Source organism: Perca flavescens, chromosome 4 (genome assembly GCF_004354835.1).
Source record: "Perca flavescens isolate YP-PL-M2 chromosome 4, PFLA_1.0, whole genome shotgun sequence".
NCBI lineage: Eukaryota > Metazoa > Chordata > Actinopteri > Perciformes > Percidae > Perca > Perca flavescens.
In genome coordinates, this window is record NC_041334.1 from 9,966,236 (window position 1) to 9,984,737 (window position 18,502).

Genomic DNA, 18,502 nt, shown 5'->3' on the forward strand with positions numbered 1-18,502 from the left:
GGGAAAATGTCAACCACGTGAATCTTTTGTCTTTCCGTCATTTTCAGTCAGCACGGAAGCTGCAGTACCAACTGCTTGGAGCAGCTAACCTAACATTCATCAACACTTGTTGCCATTTTTTTTGTGGCTCTGTTGCTGGAAGATGACGTCTTTATTCTTAATACCACCCACAAAGTTCTGATTGGCTCGGTTGCTGTTCCAACCAGGGGAATAGCTGTCAAAGAGCACATCGCCTATTTAGATATCTTGGATAATTAGTGAGCGCAAACATTCTTGTGGGCGTAAGAAAAAGAGAAACTGCCCAACACCACAACAACGTTATGGCTTTTATATTTCATCTCCAACCCTCCCTGCAGAACAGACCTTTTCTGCCCACATCTCTCCAACCACGCGCCCTCAAATTCACCATCTTGGCCTCGTTTTCTTTTCCGCTGCTAATGAGTGCAAACACAATCAGTGCTGTGAGGTTTTCTTTCTTCTCCAGCTCTGCAGCATCTCATCTGGTTTTTGGGTCTTTTTTTTGGAAAACCCTCAACAATCAAATCCATGTCAAACCTCAGTTTCAGTTCTGTGACCCACAATCCCCTACACACCTGGGCTTCACGGTTTACTGGGTTGGGCTGTAGAAATAAAACGGATAGAAAGACCATTTCCATTCAAATCAATGTAGCAGAATATAATATATGTTTTATATAAAATATCTCAGAATAAGCAACAAGTAGTAGAGAAGAAGAGAGCTGAAGTAAAGGAAAGCAGGCTGCCTGGCAACATTAGTAAACACATCCATTACAAACACAGACCTACCACCAAAATAACATTTATCTCCTCTAATCATTAACGTGACTGTCGTTAATATCTCCAAATCAAAATGAGTGTCTGCCTCTAACGCTTTTAACGATACTACTTTCCATGAAGCCGTTTTTTTAAGCTTTGCTAAAACGATCTCTCATGTTTTTCCACACTCTCCAGCAAAATGTTTCTTCTTTTCCCAGTGTGGTGTCTCTCTGACCACATATTTAAAGGAACTCGCCAACTTGTGACCTTGTTATTTGTACACGCTGTGACTATACAAATCACAACATGTAAATAGGAAAATGTTGCCGTTATTTTGTCACTTATTGGGAGCAGTAGGCTAGTTGGAGCCGGTTAACCTCCAGGATCTGTGCTAAGCTAGGCTAGGCTAGCGGTGGGTGCGTCAGACAGAGTTACGAGACGCACAGAGACGAGAAGGGTACGTACGGACTTATCTAACTCTGGGGGATACGGTGAATAAGCTAAAGTCCCAATAAGTCGGCGTGTTCCTTTAAGGCTGTTTGACTCTCTTTGGTCTGTACATGGAGAATCAAACAGTTGTTTGTGACTGTGGGCTGGTTACAAATATTCAGAGGTGACGCCACCACACGTCGTGACAGCTTGAAGAGCCTTTGCGCTGGAAACGACAGCCGTGGTGACGCACCTCGCGCCGGGAACACGGCGGCTACCATAAACCTCGTTTTGGTGTAAGCAGGAAAGAGAGGTTTGTGAAAGAGGAGTCACCCGTCTCCTGACCAGGCTTACAGTACATTTACTTTGCTGGATGTTGAATACTTAATGACTGCTTACATAACTGCAATTTTCTCGAGTCTCTCTCCACTCCTGAAAGAAGCCTAAGCAAATGATTCTTGCTCTTTAGCGGTTATTCATTTCAAAACTAGTATTATCATATGAATATTTTATATTATGAAATTGTGTTACGCCTCTGGGTTTATTTATGTATTAAGTGTTGTATGTATTGTGCTGTCATTTTACGGGACCATGAGTCCATAATAAAGTCTTATTAAAGTCCCTGGCAAGCAACAATCTGTTGCACTACTTATTTTATATGAGTCCTTTCTCATCTTTTAAAAAATGTTATTTCATTTATCTCCTTTCTGATTCATCTGCCAAACCAAATAGTTTTCATATCTGATATTCTCTTAGCTCTTATGTTGGATAAAAGTGGAAGGAAGGAGGAAACCTATATTTAATATTGGTTATCCTAGTGTTTAAATAGTTCAGCTTAAACCAGCAGAAGTTGCCAGTCACATTTTGTTTGATAATTAAATTGAAACTTAAAGTAAGTTGTGAAAGCACTTGTATGGAATAATAATATTAATATGGACTAATGTGTGCGTTATTGTGTGTGTTCATATTGCAGGAGCGTCCTCCTCCGGAGAAATGGCAGAAGTTGGACCACTCCAGAGATTACCGGAATGGAAACATGCTCAGAGAATACCAGTTAGAGGGGATGAACTGGTTACTGTTCAACTGGTACAACAGGTGAGTACTGCACACTAGAGCTGTAACACTTCCAAATGTTGCTGTAAGATTGTCACTGTAATGTCCACACAGCAATCTGGGATGGGAGAATTGTGGTTAAAGCCCACGTGTTTAGTTGTTCATTATCAAAATCTGTGTTGCCCTTCACAAACTTGTCCTTGTTCATGAATATTGACCACCACCATCAATTTCAAGTATTCCTATTAGCTTGGAATTTTACATTTGCGCTTGCATGAACTGGGGAGACTCTTCAGAATGATGCGCCATCTTGAAATACGTAAGCCGGTAAGGGACATACAGGACATACTGCTCCACCTTTCGCGTTTTCGACTCACAGCTGCCGCTAATGGGTATCGCCGCTTCCCGGCCCCCGGCAAGTTTGAAGAAGGAAACATGGAGGACCACACGTATTCAAAATCCAAATTTCAGGAACAGGAGTCTTCTTCTTCGCCCAGAAAAAGAAAACGGATATTGAAAAGAGCAAGAGACCGGAAAAAGAGTGAACATTGGAGCTGCTTTGGAGGCACACACCAAATCCCAACTAGTTAATTATCCTCCGGACCACGGCAGTCTCCTTTTCTTTCTCTCCTTTCCATCGGGTGGCGCGCGTGCCCGCTCGTGGTGTCTGCGCCACTCTCCGACATGAACTCATGGATGTATTAAGAGAACGCATGAACTCCAACAATGACGGCTGATAGACGTCCTTTTGCACACCTTCGCTTTTTGAAGCGTGAAGTCTACCATAGCTGCAATACTGCGTGGCGAGAGAGAGTTGATTGCGATATATGATCTCCGTGCTAGATGGGAGTAATTCTTACACACTGTAGCTTTAAACAAAGAAACCCGCTCATGTAAAAAAAATAATTGACAATTATGTAATAATTGTTACAGGCCTACTGCACGCTGGAACCAGCCATAGCAATTCAATTGGTAAAGGTTTAAACGATGTAAAACAAACACATTTGTATACATTCACTGACCAAAGTTATTATGGTAAATCAAATTTCAAAATCAAAAAAGAGATCCCTTCTTAAAGCAGTTTAAAAAATATACAGTGCTTGTTCTGTGTAAAGATGCATTTTAAAGTAGAGTCTGAGTTAGTCATATACTGTAAGTATCTTCCAAAGTTAGTAAGAAATTCTCTCCTAGTGCCCCAAAGGATATTGAGGGATGGTAACACAAAGAGGATATTTTGTTACTGTAATTTCTATCCAATTTGGACTGCTGAAGCAGAATATTAGCTTCAATTTAACTTTTGGAATGTAATTTAGCAAAGAATGATGATTGTAGATTTTTTTTCCTTCCTTCATCACTTAGAATGAAACTGCATTAGATGGGGTCTTTGTGGCCATTATTGAAAGGAGAAACAATTACAGCACACAAAGACGTACATCCTGTCCATCTCTCCTGTTCCATCAACATTTTACATTAAGCAAGGAGAAAACATACCAAAAATGACCAAAGAAAACATGTTTTAATTTGTTAAAGTAGAAATACCATCAGATTTGTATGTATGTACGGTGTGTGTTTTCATTCCCCTCATCCTTGGGGTGGCAGTAGCTCAGTCCGTAGGGTCGGTCAAGTCCTAGTACGGACCAAAGTACAGAGTGTGGATTGGTAGCTGGTGAGATGCCACTTCACTTTCTGGGCACTGCCAGGTGCTCTTGAGCAAGGCACTGTACCCCCCCAACAGCTCAGGGCGCTGGTCTAGCACTGGCAGCCCACTCACTCTGACATCTCTCCATTTGTGCATGAATAGGTCCTGAGCATGTTTGTGTGTATTTCAGGCCTGTGTGTAGTGATTTATAACATAGAACATCCTGACGCCACATTCTTATTCAATGTAGATATCTGCAGAACAGTAACAGTTATACAATAAGACAATGCAAAAGTGCAGATGGTGCTGGAATAAATGAAGAATTATGAATATAACAGGTTGCTTATATATCTGAGGTTGTATATTTGACACATATTTAAATGTTTAAATTATGTGTTTAACACTATTAAATATCTAGTGGCAATTCTCTTGAAAGGTGGATGCTTGGTGTTTCAGGGATTTTATCAAATGTAGCTGTTTTTCTTGAAATTTCTACAACTTATTCATGCCTGAAGACACGGGGTTAATATAAATATAGCCAGTGTGTTATGAGGAGACAAGTATGTTTACAGAAATAGTAATGCATTAATTAGTTTGATTGTTGTAATCAATGGATGAATTTTAGGATTATGGCAGAACCTAGTGCTCCCTCTGACCTCTCTTGCTTTGTTTGTCTCCCTAGAAAAAACTGCATACTGGCCGATGAGATGGGGCTGGGAAAGACCATCCAGTCCATCACCTTTCTGTACGAGATCTTCAGCATGGGGATCCGCGGGCCCTTCCTCATCATCGCCCCCCTGTCCACCATCACCAACTGGGAGAGGGAGTTTCGCACGTGGACGCACATGAATGTCATCGTGTACCATGGCTCGCAGATCAGCCGGCAGATGATCCTGCAGTACGAGATGTTTTACAGAGACCCACAGGTAATCTTTGAAAGGGATTGGCCAATTAACGGGGCCGGTATTTGGCAATTAGCAGATTATCTGTATTGGAGTGTTTTTTTTTAACTGATAAAGTTAATTAATTAAAAAGTGCGCCACTTTGGCTCCGCTACAGCTCTGTAACACTGATTCTCCACTGGGCTGTGTATAACTGTGCTGCTTCCTCCGCCATACGCCATACCACGCCGGGAGCGTCTCAGAAGCCGATCGTCTTGCTGCCCGACTCGCAGTACTGTACTTTACAGAACAATGTTGTACATTGTTTATTAAGCTAGTATCTACCTTCCATTCCAAGCTAGGGCTGTTGTAACGAATTCTGAAAGTTGAATATAATTCGAATAGTAAAAAAATCTATACTATTTGAATGCTTTTTTATTTATATATATTTTTTTATAAATAGGTTGTCTAATGTTAGCTAATCTCCCTCTTCTCATGTCACATCTGATAAATAAAAAGTTACGGGAGTGAGAAACACAAGGCATTGTGAGCGAACGTTACATATAGTAACCAAGCCAAAATGCTTATGTTGTATATTAGTTAGCTCGTTCTGGTTTGATAACTGCGTCGCGAGTTATAGGAGCTTAGCTTCATGGAGACAGCTAAGGTTAATGTTAGCTGCCCTACAGCTGTCAGTTAGCTTTGACTTCATACAGTATATTACCTTCTTACAGCTGTATTCTCAGTACAGAGACAATCTGCAAGAAACATTTTGCTTATAAATCACTTAAATAGTAATGACAGCACCGTTTGGCTTAGCTAGTTATCAATGCCGTTAGCATCGTGGCTAACACTATTGTTACTTAGTTTACATTGACTGGATGCTCTCGCTGTTTAACTTCCTGCCTGGCTGTCTGAACGGCTCACGTGAAAATAGCCCTGGCGCGTTTCTTTAGTGGAGCGAGAGACGCTTCACAGGGGTCGCGGCGCCTCTGGAACGCAGCGCAGACGCGCCCAGTGGAGAGTAGGGGTAAGCGGTCTGCAAAACCTGCCAACAAACTGTTGGGAAGCTATTTTTGTTTTCAATTATTCATTTTTTTTCGATTTTAATTTTCACTGTAAATGCATATCGGTTCCAAATATCGGTTAGCGGTTCCATTAACTACTATTATTCGGTATCTGTGTAAAAAAAACTGTTTGGGTCAACCCCTAATCTTTGAATGTATGGATTTTCACAATTCTGTGCATACCATAGTAGTCATTGCCTCTCATTGATCAAGAAGGGAAGAAGAAGATTTTATTTATTTATATTAGGACAATGCACATTAATCAACATTTCTGTAAATGTGCCAGTGTTAGCCAGTCGGCAAATTTTCAACTGTAGTCCTAGTTGCATGCATGTCTTTATGGTGGGAAGAAACTGGAGCACCCGGAGGAAACCCACGCAAGCACGGGGAGAACATGCAAACTCCACAAAGAAAGGCCTGGGACGACCTGGTTTCGAACCCAGAACCTTCTTCCTGTGAGGCAGAAGTGCTAACCACTGAGCCACCGTGCTGCTGGAATGAGTCAATAAATCGATAAATCTAGAAGGTGTGGGTGGGTGTCTTTTTTTTATTTCTGTACGGGCGTGAACCACAGACCCTCAAAAGGATATAAAAGAGAAACTTGAAAGGGGCAATGTTTAACTGCTGTTGAAATCTTTCCCACATATACGGTTACTCTGTTGTGAAACATCTGTCTTAAGTTGTTCTAGCTGTTATTTTTGATTACGTGTTATCAGTTAGTCATTACATCTATTAGTCAAAATTTATCTCTGGAAATTAATTCAGCACTATATATTTTTTAAATCGATACATCGTTGAAGTAATTTATTTGACATTTTCAAATATGAGGATTCGTTGCTTGTCTGTTTTTATATCTGCCCATTGAAGAGCTTTGTATTGTTGGAGGACAGAACATGCAATATGATTACCTTCGACTCAGAGTGTTGGTGATGGACATTTTTCATTTTATAGAGAAAGCCATTCATTACCTTATCAGAAAATTAATTGACAGATAAATCAATTGTGAAAATAATCTCATCCCCCAACTGATTTAATTGTTCTCTGTCACGCAAACGTGCCTTGTCTGTTTTTATTATGAGTAACAGTGAGAAAATTCCTTCCAGCAAAACTCAGGGGAAACAAGTGCAAACTCTTTGCTCTTCAGTGTAGAGTTGTTCAGGTCGGTCAAGAGAGCAATATATATTTGCAGTAGAGAAGGTTTTATTTGCTGAAAAGTGACTTCAATTTGAAATGTTTTGTGGCTTGCATTGCATATTGGTTTATGTTTTGTCTTTTGATTATTGATTAAGATAGAATGGAGATAGATGAAGGTCTGTGTCTGCAGAGTGCAGGGAGGATGTTGTAGGTATAGGTTATGAAAGTATATAGACGACAAAAGATTTGAGAAAGCTGAAAATAAAGTGTGGAAAACGAGTGTAGATTGAATTTGTAAGATTTGTGCCACACCAATTCTGCATGAATTCATAACAACAGAAGAACAAGAAAAAAGAAAACCCTACATCTGGTAGAAATAGAGGTAAACATGAAGCTAACATGGCCACTATGATGTATAGCTAGTAACCACTTTAAGTTAGTCTCCCATTATGGCTCAAACACTAGATAATGTGCGATCACACTGAATGTTATTTTAGTGTGATTTTTTTTTTTTCTTTTCTTATTTCCTGTATACATAGGTGCACATATTTAGTGGTGGGTTTAGGGGTACTTCCTCAAAAAAATATTAAATGCTTCAATTTTTTTCAATTGCAATTTCACATGATTTTGGACCAGTATTATTACCATAGCTGTGTCTGATTGTTGGAAAAGCTAGAGCAGATAATTAAAGACAAGACCATCCACTGAAGACCAACTACAATCATTAAGACTGAGTCATTTAATCAAGTCATTTAGTTAGTTTTAATGCTCAGATTGATTTTACATTCATTCAGCTTAGGTGCTGTGCCTAAGCCTTAAAATGGTAGGGAAAACCCCGACAACATTTGGATTGCAGTGTGGCTCCATCTCTGGCCATGCTGGATCATCATCTTTAACATATACATGGGTTCCGCCATCCATTCCGACATACCCCCACTCCGACATTTACGTCTAATTGTCGGAGTGGCGGCACTTCCATTGTTTTCAAACGTCCCACCACTCTGACAATTTTTGTTTCCATTAGGGTTAGGGTTAGGGGTTAGGGTTAGGGAATAGCAGCATGTCGGAATAGCGGCGTGTCTGAATAGAAGCATGTCGGAATGGCAGCATGTCGGTCTGGCAGCATGTAACCCATATACATATGCACTAGTGTAACAGGTTTCTTATTGCTGCACGTGTTCAGATATTCTCAGATGAAGTCCTTATTACAATACTGTATGCCAGTGATTCCCAACCAGGTGTACTAGTTCCCCAGGGGGTACTTCTGCCAGTGCCAGGGGTACTTGGAAAGATTGTAGTGCAGCTCAACTAATTTTGAATAAATAGAAATTATGATTTGATTACAAGAATTTATCAGCTGTAACACCTGGCTAAAAGTAATGAATACATGAATGACAGTTGAAATAGTTAGCTAAAACTACTGGTTAAACAGCTGAGATAGTTAGCTAAAACTACTGACCAACAGTTCAAATAGTGAGCTAAAACTACTGACCAAACAGTTTAAATAGTTAGCTAAAACTACTGGCTAAACAGTTTAAATAGTTAGCTAAAACTACTGACCAACAGTTCAAATAGTTAGCTAAAACTATTGACCAAATGGTTTAAATAGTTAGCTAAAACTACTGACCAAACAGTTTAAATAGTTAGCTGAAACTACTGGTTAAACAGTTTAAATAGTTAGCTAAAACTACTGGCTAAACAGTTTAAATAGTTAGCTAAAACTAATGACCAACAGTTCAAATAGTTAGCTAAAACTACTAAATGAACAGTTAATATATTTAAAACCAACCTAAATATCTCCAGTTATGTTGTGTATAATAAATACATAATAAATACATTATACACAATTTCATCTCACAGGGCTGTGGGGGTACCTCAGACTAAAAAGAGGTTGGAAACCAATACTGTATGCAGCGACTTGTTCTGACTTTGGCCTTCTGCAGATATCCTAGGGGAATTGATATTAATTTTGGTCATGCCTGATGAATTCACCCATTCAGCAGGAAGTTAGAAGTGAAAGGGGACAGTGAAGAATACCAGAGTGAGGCGGGACATGCAACGCAGCTGCATGATATCCATCCCTAGACCCTGATCATTTAAATGTTCCTTCCTTAGGGTAACACTATCCCAGGTGTGCTGAAGTTCCACGGGGTGATCACCACCTTTGAGATGATCATGGCTGACTCTCCGGAGCTGAAGAAGCTCCACTGGCGCTGCGTGGTGATCGACGAAGCCCACCGCCTGAAAAACAGGAACTGCAAACTACTGGAAGGACTCAAGCTCATGAACCTGGTGTGTGTGTGTGTGCGTGTGTGTGCGTGCGTGCGTGTGCGCGCACCTGCCTGTGTGTTTGAAATGTCAACATCTGTGTGAGTCACTCTATACGTCTACCTTCCACCTCATATAGATTTAACCCTTGAAAACTCATTTGGTCCCACTGTAACCAAGCACATTGTGTCAGAGAAGTCTGAGTTTTAGTAAGTTTTCAGAAAATTATAACTGTATGCCTTCCTCTGTGTTTTCATTAGCTTTTAGCCATACTATAGTAAACACCCACATACTGCAGGCCCCAGACACTGTGTGTGTATGTGTGTGTGCGCGCGGGCGAGCGTGTATACACACTCGGTACCTTTCGTGTTTGGCATTGCAGCTGTAGGAATTAGCCAATTGTTGTATGTAATCTTGTTTCCTCTCCTTTCTCATAGGAAGCCTTGTTTTAATTAACCCCATGGGATCGTTTTTCAATCATTTTTGAATAAATGTTATTATATTCAGCAGGTTGTATGTGATGTGTGGTGTTTTCTAAAGCCAACCGTGTCCCATGTTTCTAACAGGAACATAAGGTTCTGCTGACAGGGACCCCTTTGCAGAACTCAGTGGAGGAGTTGTTCAGCCTGTTGAATTTCCTGGAGCCGCTGCAGTTTCCTTCCGAAAGCACCTTCCTGGAAGAATTCGGAGACCTCAAAACAGATGAACAGGTACTGTATGTTAAGATAAGTGTTTTCATGTACATACAGGTAGTTACAGTACTTTTTTTTTTTTTTTTTTTTTTTTTTTAAAGCAAGGGCCAAAGTGAAAAGTAGCTACAGGAAGATGTGGTGTTTGTATAAAATGCATCCTGACATTGGCTTCCTTTTTCCCGGTCCCAGTGTTGTTGTTGTTGCTTGGGATCAACTCTCATTTTTTTCTTTTCTCAAAAAAAAAAACTCTTTCCAGACAAGAAAAAAAAATCTGTACATAACACTTGCATTTCTATCACATTCACACCCCCTCCTGTGTTCTCTGCGACAGGTGAAGAAGCTCCAGGCCATTCTGAAGCCCATGATGTTGAGGAGACTGAAGGACGACGTAGAGAAAAACCTGGCGCCTAAACAAGAGACCATCATAGAGGTACGTTTTCAATGATTAAATGGTTACACTTTACTTGAAGGTATCTACATAAGAGTGACATGACACTGTCATGAACGTGTCATAAACATTATAAACAACTCATGTTGCCGGGTTGGCTCAGTGGGTAGAGCAGGCGCACATATATGGAGGACTTGTATACCTCGATGCGGAAGGTCCAGGGTTTGAATCCAACCTGAGACCATTTCCTGCATGTCGTCGCCCTCTCTCTCTCCCCTTTCATATCTTGCTGTTCTTTCCATTAAAGGCTGAAAAGTCCCCAAAAAATCATTAAAAAATAAACAAGTTATAAACGTTTATGAGATAACGCTTCTGTCACTAAATGTCATTCGGTTTTTGTCATGACAAGTTAGGGTTAGGGTGACAGTGTCATGTCACTCTTATGTAGATACCTTCAAGTAAAGTGTTACCTTTTAAATTAAACACTAAGCTCTTTCCATTGCTGGAAGAAAGTTTTTGTTTTGGCTGAATGATTTACAGTATGTACAGTCATTTCAGGACAAAAGCTTCATTAACATGGCTACAATCATGATTCCTGTCATAAGTCGTGTGTGTCGTCGTTCCCCCCCCTAAAATCAGAAGGACTAGTCTTCATTTAATACTGGGGAATCTTTTTTTCATCAAACATGTTTTTAATCATACCTAAAATCTAAATGAAATGAAATTGTTAATTAATTAACATGAAAAAAAAGAAGCTCAGTGGTTTGCACTGTTACGTCAGAGCATGCGCGGTTCAAACTACAGCTATGACGATATATGTCCTCAAAATGTATCATCTTTTTATATATATATATATATATATATATATATATATAATCCGTTCGCAATGTCAAGAAAAGCCAGCGGCCGAACTGCGTTACGGCAATATTTAGGTCATTTGGACAACACTTAACGCTATGATCCTTGCACGTTCTGTTCATTTTGCACTAAAGCTCTTAATAAAATGAGAAATAAATCTTCCGATATGCACTTTTGCATTTTTCTGAAGGTTAATTCAAACAGGAGATTACAAAAATAGGCTTCATCATGTGGTTATTTTGATAGACTATTTATTACCAGAAAACATGCTAGATCATGATATGTTATATTGGGCTAGAAGATGTTTGCCCAGCTGTAATTAAAATAGTTGCAGCTTAGGTGAATTAGAGTCTCTTAAAGTGCTCAGTCGCAAAATATGATTGTGTTTGTACATATAAATACAAAAGATGAATGGTTAGATGGTTTTAGTATTGTCCAATATTCAACTTTGGAAACTAAAATCACACGTAATGTACAGTATGATTGACTGTGCTGGCTAAGTTACTAGACACTAAGTGGAGAAAACGCACAACAGAAGTACTGGATTACCAGCCTGTATACTAAAAACAACTTTTTTTCCTCCCGGTGGTCCTGCAGGTGGAGCTGACCAACATTCAAAAGAAATATTACCGAGCCATCTTAGAGAAGAACTTCTCCTTCCTGTCCAAAGGAGCAAACCAGCACAACATGCCCAACCTCATTAACACCATGATGGAGCTCCGCAAGTGCTGCAACCACCCCTACCTTATCACAGGTGATGCACGCTAAGGCATGGATACCCGACCCGAGGCCGACGGGTCCCGACGGGCCGAGCCGGGTTCGGACAGATATTTAGAAAATTATGGTCGGGGTCGGGCTCGGTCACATCAGCGCGATAAGGCAACAGCTTATTAACGTGCGCTCGTTGCCCCGTGTGCGCTGATGCGCTCCTCTGTTGACATTTCCGAATGCCTTCCCACAGCTGCTTAACAAAAGCGAGCTTTCCACACAAATTAGTAGCAAAAAAAAATTAGATTTTAACTGTGTCGGGCTCGGACACAAATTTCTTAATACCTGTCGGGCTCGTGCCAGGTTCGGTCATGGCTCTGTCGGACGCGGGCCGGCCTCGGACAGAAAAATTCGGCCCGATCCGGACTCTAATGCAGGCACGCAGGCAAAAACTATATGCAATGCTCTGATTTGACGCAGTAGTCCAGCCATTCTCAACTAGAGAATCAAATCATGAATTCAGAAAATGTGAAGAGGAAAAAATGCGTTCTGGTATTTAGCAGCAGGTAACATTACACCGGCAGAGCGCAAGGCCAGCCCCCTGTATTTGCAGCTATATTCACATGCCGGGATTTTGACTCTGCAAATAGAATTTTTTTTTTTTTTACAAACAAGCTAGGCTACAACCGCTAGCTTTAACAAAAGCTGGCGGTTTGTAGTCTAACTGTTTATCTGAGTTTGCCACGAATGTTGAAATTTGGACGAATTCTTGTAAACTTAGCTGCTGTCTAAACGAACCATCCTCTCCGCTGGAGCGTTAAATCTGTGGATGCATTATAAGACCAAAACACATGCATGTGGCTACTTAATATGCACGTGAATGACGCAATCGTTATGTTCGCGTTCTTCATTCTTGACGATGATGCCGGTTGTATTATTTTGCAACAGCATTGTTTCATTGCAATTGAGGCATACAGGAAGTATGCGTGGCCTGCTGATCAGTCCATTCATCATTAGAGCTTAGGTTTTCCACGTCAACTTTTTGCTTCAGCCTCTTTGACAGTGACATTTTTACCTGACAACAGGCGTTTCTTTCTGCAAGAGTTTTCCACCAATCAGGACACTGCATACTACAACTACGTTTCCATAATTACACACTTCAACCATCAGATCAGATCATTTTCTAGTAAAAAAAGCCAGTTATCATTATGGAGTTTCCATGTTTTTTAGGGGTTTGCTCACACTGATATATGTAAAAAATATAGCAATAATTCAGTAAGAAGGTGAAAATATGTAACAAGAATAGGCATATTAGGTATAAATACATTTCATTTTCTTTAGTTGAAAGTCCGGCCCCCGGAATGTCTGCGTAGAAAAATTCTGGCCCTAGTTGATGACCCCTGCAGAAAGTCAGGAAATTGAAAGCGAGGACGAGTTGGCACCAGCTACAAAATATTTGACCGGAACCGGTAAAATGAAACCTTGCAGGTCACATGACCGGAAACACTGACGCACGCATGTATTCACGCATGTACGTGTGCATGCACGCGAGCCAGAGGAGTAACGGAAAGGGAATCCTTGAATGCTGGACTCTCTGAATACTTTGTAATTCAAGAGTTAATCTCATCAGCGTCAGTGAGCCAATAAGAACGCAGCATCTAATAAAGCTGCTGATTCGCTGTCTAACGCTACACGTCGTAGAGACACACAGGAAAAAAAGCTAGACAATTCTCAGGTAGTAGGAGCTGGAAAATACATAAAAAGAGTTGTGCCGTAATGTGTGATGTTGTAATATGTTTTTCTTAAATTGGATTTATAAAAATTGGTTCAGGAACCAGTATCGAAGTCTTTGAATGATATCCAGCCCTACTGTGATGCACACAAACAACAATCGTTGACCTTGTTCATCCCTGGTAGGCGCGCCTCTTTAATGATACAACCGTTATAATGAGCAATTATTACCGCTCTACAATTACACAGCACTTTGCAGCGGTAACGTGTTCAACCAACAGGAGGTCACAACAAAAGAAAGTAAGCCACTGATGGTGATGGGAGGGAGTGGATAAACAAAGAAAATAGTGTTCAAGATAAGAGCCAGTCAAAACAAAGTTCTGCAGTCCTCCATCTCAACGGTCTTCTCCCCTCTCTCTCCTGCCCTTCTCTTCCTTTCTTTCAGGAGCGGAGGAGAAGATTCTGGAAAGCTTCAGGAAGTACCACAGTCCGGACGCACTGGACTTCCAGCTGCAGGCCATGATCCAGGCCGCTGGTAAACTGGTGCTGATCGACAAGCTGCTGCCCAAACTGCTGGCCGGGGGACACAAAGTCCTGGTCTTCTCCCAGATGGTCCGCTGTCTGGACATCATGGAGGACTACCTCATACAGAGACGGTGAGGAGGGAGGGAGGGAGGGAGAGAGAGAGAGAGAGAGAGAGGGAGAGAGGGAGAGAGAGGGAGAGAGGGGAGAGGCAAAAGCAGAATGGAGATTTGGGAGAAATGAACGAAGAATGTGAGGCCACATTTCACAGAAAGGAGAGATATGGAAAGCTGTTTATCACCCTTGACAGGGTCCCATATTGTCAAAAGTGAGATTTTAACTACTTTTGTGATTATGAAGTAGTCTAGGTGCTATATAAATACTGTAAAAGTACCAATATTCTCAGTCCACAGAGAAATGCACACAACCCATATTCAGAAACTGTGCCTTTTTAAAGGAACACGCCGACTTATTGGGACTTTAGCTTATTCACCGTAACCCCCAGAGTTAGACAAGTCCGTACATACCCTTCTCATCTCAGTGCGTGCTGTAATGCTGTCTGACGGCTCCAGCATTAGCTTAGCCACACACACATACTTAGACACAGTATGTGAAAAAGAATGTGTTCTTTGACATTAAAGCATGTAAACATGCTCTAGTAGAAACCCAAAAATACAAGTATGAACCTGAAAATGAGCATAATATGGGACTTTTAATAATTAAAGCATTTCACCTGGTTGAGCATCGGCCGCGGGTTCGGTTCCGACCTGCCGCCCTTTGCTACAATTTCCTTTCCCTTCTCTCTCCCCTTTCTGGTCCCAAACTGTCCTGTCAAATAAAGGCCTAAAATGCCCAAAGAGCAATCTTAATATAATAATCTGCATGTTTTCTCCAGCTACACGTACGAACGCATTGACGGCCGCGTGCGAGGGAACCTGCGGCAGGCGGCCATCGACCGGTTCTGCAAGCCCGACTCGGACCGCTTTGTTTTCCTGCTGTGCACCCGAGCCGGAGGGCTGGGAATCAACCTTACGGCTGCAGATACCTGCATCATCTTCGACTCCGACTGGAACCCCCAGAACGACTTGCAGGTGGGCGGAGAGCTGGGAGCCATGGCCGAAAAAGGTTTACGAATAGGTGGATGATAGTGTAGTTCTACCGAAGAGACCAGAATGCCAAGAGGGCTATTTAGAGGGCTATCTCAATCACACTTTCTATTGACTGTGTGAAGCTGCTGCTCTGTTAGCCATTTAATATGTGGTGGCATTCATCATTCCTTTTGGGACTGCAATATTTGACACAATGTGGCTTCAAAGGACGACTCTGCCTCGAATGATTAAAGTGAGCACGCACACTGTGGGTATGAATCGCCACAGTTTTGATGCAGTTGATGTTTCCATTTCATTAGTTGAATGGCATTTATCAAAATTGTTCTTATTTAATGTTTGGCACTGCTCTTTGCACGCTTGAACATTTCAGGTGAGAGACAAATATGTTTTTTGTCCTACTTACTAGCCTAGTAAATATAAAGTATATTGTAATGTATTGCCCCTGCAGCATATTTCTTCTAGTATAGTTTCTTATCAGTCACTCTGATTAAACGTCCTGATAGGTTGATTTAGCATCAATTGTAAAAACTTCCTGTTCAAACATGACATAACATACTCATCTTTCTTAAACAGTTTTCTAGAGAAATTTACTAATTTAGTTTAATTTAGTTTAGTAATTATCCGTATATCAAATAAAGAAGAACAATTTTTGTTTTATTTTGAAAAATAAACCGTCAAATGCAAATATCTTTGTCTTACAAAGTAATGTGATCTAATTAAATTTGAGTTATTACAAACTCGAGGCCCTAAAGTTCACAAGAATGAGCCTCCAATATTTACAGCATTACACAGCATCTTACAATTTACACCTACTGTTTTTTTTTTTTTTTTTTTTTTTTTTTTTTTTTTTTTTGGAGTGTATGCACAAAACCCTTAATTCATCTTAGGTCTGACTGCAAGCACAGTAATAATATATAAGAATAATGCCTTATACTATTGTTATATTTTGTATCTTTTTTTTTTTCAGGCCCAGGCACGCTGCCACCGGATTGGCCAGAGCAAAGCGGTGAAAGTCTATAGACTAATCACCAGGAACTCTTACGAGAGGGAAATGTTTGACAAGGCCAGTCTGAAGCTGGGGTTGGACAAAGCTGTCCTCCAGGACATCAACCGCAAGGGAAGCCTCAACGGGGTGAGACACTATTCTTACATATTGGAGGATTGTTAGGATGTCGCTCTGTGTCTTTTTTTTGTTTTATGTGATCAATTTTCTAATGGTATTTAGTACAGAACAATATATAAGGTGAGGTTACAAGTTGATGGATCACCAATAAAGTATATCCACAGATGTACATGCATTGATCAATATAAAACTAGCAATCTACTAAATGGAAAAAAAAAAAAAAAACAAAACAAATTTGAGCGAAGAAAAAAATAAAAATAGATAAATAAAATAAAAGTAATAATTTCTGCCTTACCCTTCCACCATCCCTCGAACCCCTCCCTTTGGAAGCCCTAATCCCTTCCCAATTACATTAAGGATTTAATTGTGGTGACGGCTTGTTTCCAGTGTGATGCTGGTTGGAAACCCAGTATTCCATATTTGCTATATCTACGAAGTTGAGAAGCCATCTTTGACCGAATGTGGAGCGCTGTGTGTCTTTGTATGTTTTCTCCAGGCATGGTCAGCTGTCACAATTTACAAGCCGTCGTGTAGATTGGGTATAAAACAAGAGCGTGCGTTCTAAACCTGTGTGGCTGCTTGTTGCTGCAGGTGCAGCAGCTTTCTAAGCTGGAAGTGGAGGATCTGTTGAAAAAAGGAGCATACGGAGCACTGATGGACGAAGAAGACGAGGGCTCCAAGTTCTGTGAGGAAGACATCGATCAGATCCTCCAGAGACGAACCCAGACTATCACCATCCAGTCTGAAGGGAAAGGGTCCACGTTCGCTAAGGTAGAAATCCTGAAACCCCTAACAACTACAATACACGGATCCAGGGTAACAGGGTAGTGTTATGAGTAGGGGAGGAAATCTCTAGGCACCTCACAATTTTCATTTTTTTTTTTTTTCAACATTTTTTATTTAACCTTTTATTTATCCAGGTAAGTCGATTAAGAACAAATTGTCATTTACAACGACGACCTGTCACTTTCACACAGTTCCACATTCATACCTGGAGGCTGCCCAGTTTAGGCTACTTCTGCTACTTGGGCGGAGTGATTTGCTCGCAGCACCTGAGAATCCCCGTGGTGAGGAGTAGAAGTAGCAGTGCTTCGCCTTTCTCAGAATATAGTTTCCAGTTTGTATACGGTTAGAAGATGGCTGTGTCTCACGTGACCTTGTTATTTGTACACGCTGTGACTATACAAATCACGACATGGAAATAGGAACATGTTGGCGTTATTTTGTCACTTATTGGGAGCAGTAGGCTAGATGGAGCCGGTTAACCTCCAGGATCTGTGCTAAGCTAAGCTAGGCTAGGCTAGCGGTGGGTGCGTCAGTCATTACTGACTTTGTGCATCGAGCCATAATCTTTCAAGAGAAAAAGTTATTAGGAAAGACCTCACGAGCACAGGTAGTGTAAGGTGAATCTATGAATGAGATGGTAGACGTATATTTCATGTTCAATATGAACCGGTTGTTGTAGTGAAGGCTTTATTTGGACGGGTAGTTTTTGTCTTGGCTTTAAATGGTGTTTTGTTTTGTCTGTATGCTTTTTCAGTCTTTTTGTAGGAAACACGGAATACTTGAAATATTTTTGGCATGAATATCAGATGTGAAGATACTAATATTTGTTGAGAGCAATTCCGCTTCAGTCCAAACATTTGGTTCAATGCCATCTGTCAAATACCCAGATAACATCAACCAGAAGCTGACACTTTTTTGTTTTTGTTTTTTCTTTCCTCAGGCCAGTTTCATCTCATCTGGTAACAGAACGGACATTTCTCTGGACGACCCCAACTTCTGGCAGAAATGGGCCAAGATCGCTGAGGTGGAGATCGACTCCAAATCGGAGAAGGTACAGAGAGGTGGAGGGAAGACCGGATTTAGGAATGAAATCAGGAGAGGAAGGAAGGGAACAAAAAGAAGTAAAGGAGTCTCCAAGAAAAGGGACAGCAAATGAGAGGATTGCACTAGGAGAAAGGATAGAAAATAAAGACGGTGTGAAGGAAATGGACAAAAGTGGAGAAAGAGACAGAGAAACAAGCAAGGAAAGATGGTCACTGAAGGGTAAACAGGAAAAAGATTGAACTGTAACTGCTGAACAAAGGTAAATGTGAGAAGAGAAGGAGTACCTGGCTGTGAGA

General features: G+C 40.9%; 1 protein-coding gene across 8 annotated transcripts in view; it reads left to right on the forward strand.

Annotated features, from left to right (window-relative positions):
- chd6 (chromodomain helicase DNA binding protein 6) overlaps nt 1-18,502 on the forward strand; it is a 145,356-nt gene that overhangs the window by 89,278 nt on the left and 37,576 nt on the right. For all 8 annotated transcript variants that reach the window (XM_028577096.1, XM_028577097.1, XM_028577098.1 and 5 more), the window contains 11 exons: nt 2,177-2,298; nt 4,578-4,821; nt 9,093-9,269; nt 9,812-9,955; nt 10,269-10,367; nt 11,781-11,937; nt 14,068-14,278; nt 15,040-15,235; nt 16,221-16,385; nt 16,968-17,147; nt 18,103-18,213. In XM_028577096.1, the coding sequence (XP_028432897.1) occupies nt 2,177-2,298; nt 4,578-4,821; nt 9,093-9,269; nt 9,812-9,955; nt 10,269-10,367; nt 11,781-11,937; nt 14,068-14,278; nt 15,040-15,235; nt 16,221-16,385; nt 16,968-17,147; nt 18,103-18,213 (1,806 nt within the window). The remainder of the gene's footprint in view (nt 1-2,176; nt 2,299-4,577; nt 4,822-9,092; nt 9,270-9,811; nt 9,956-10,268; nt 10,368-11,780; nt 11,938-14,067; nt 14,279-15,039; nt 15,236-16,220; nt 16,386-16,967; nt 17,148-18,102; nt 18,214-18,502) is intronic.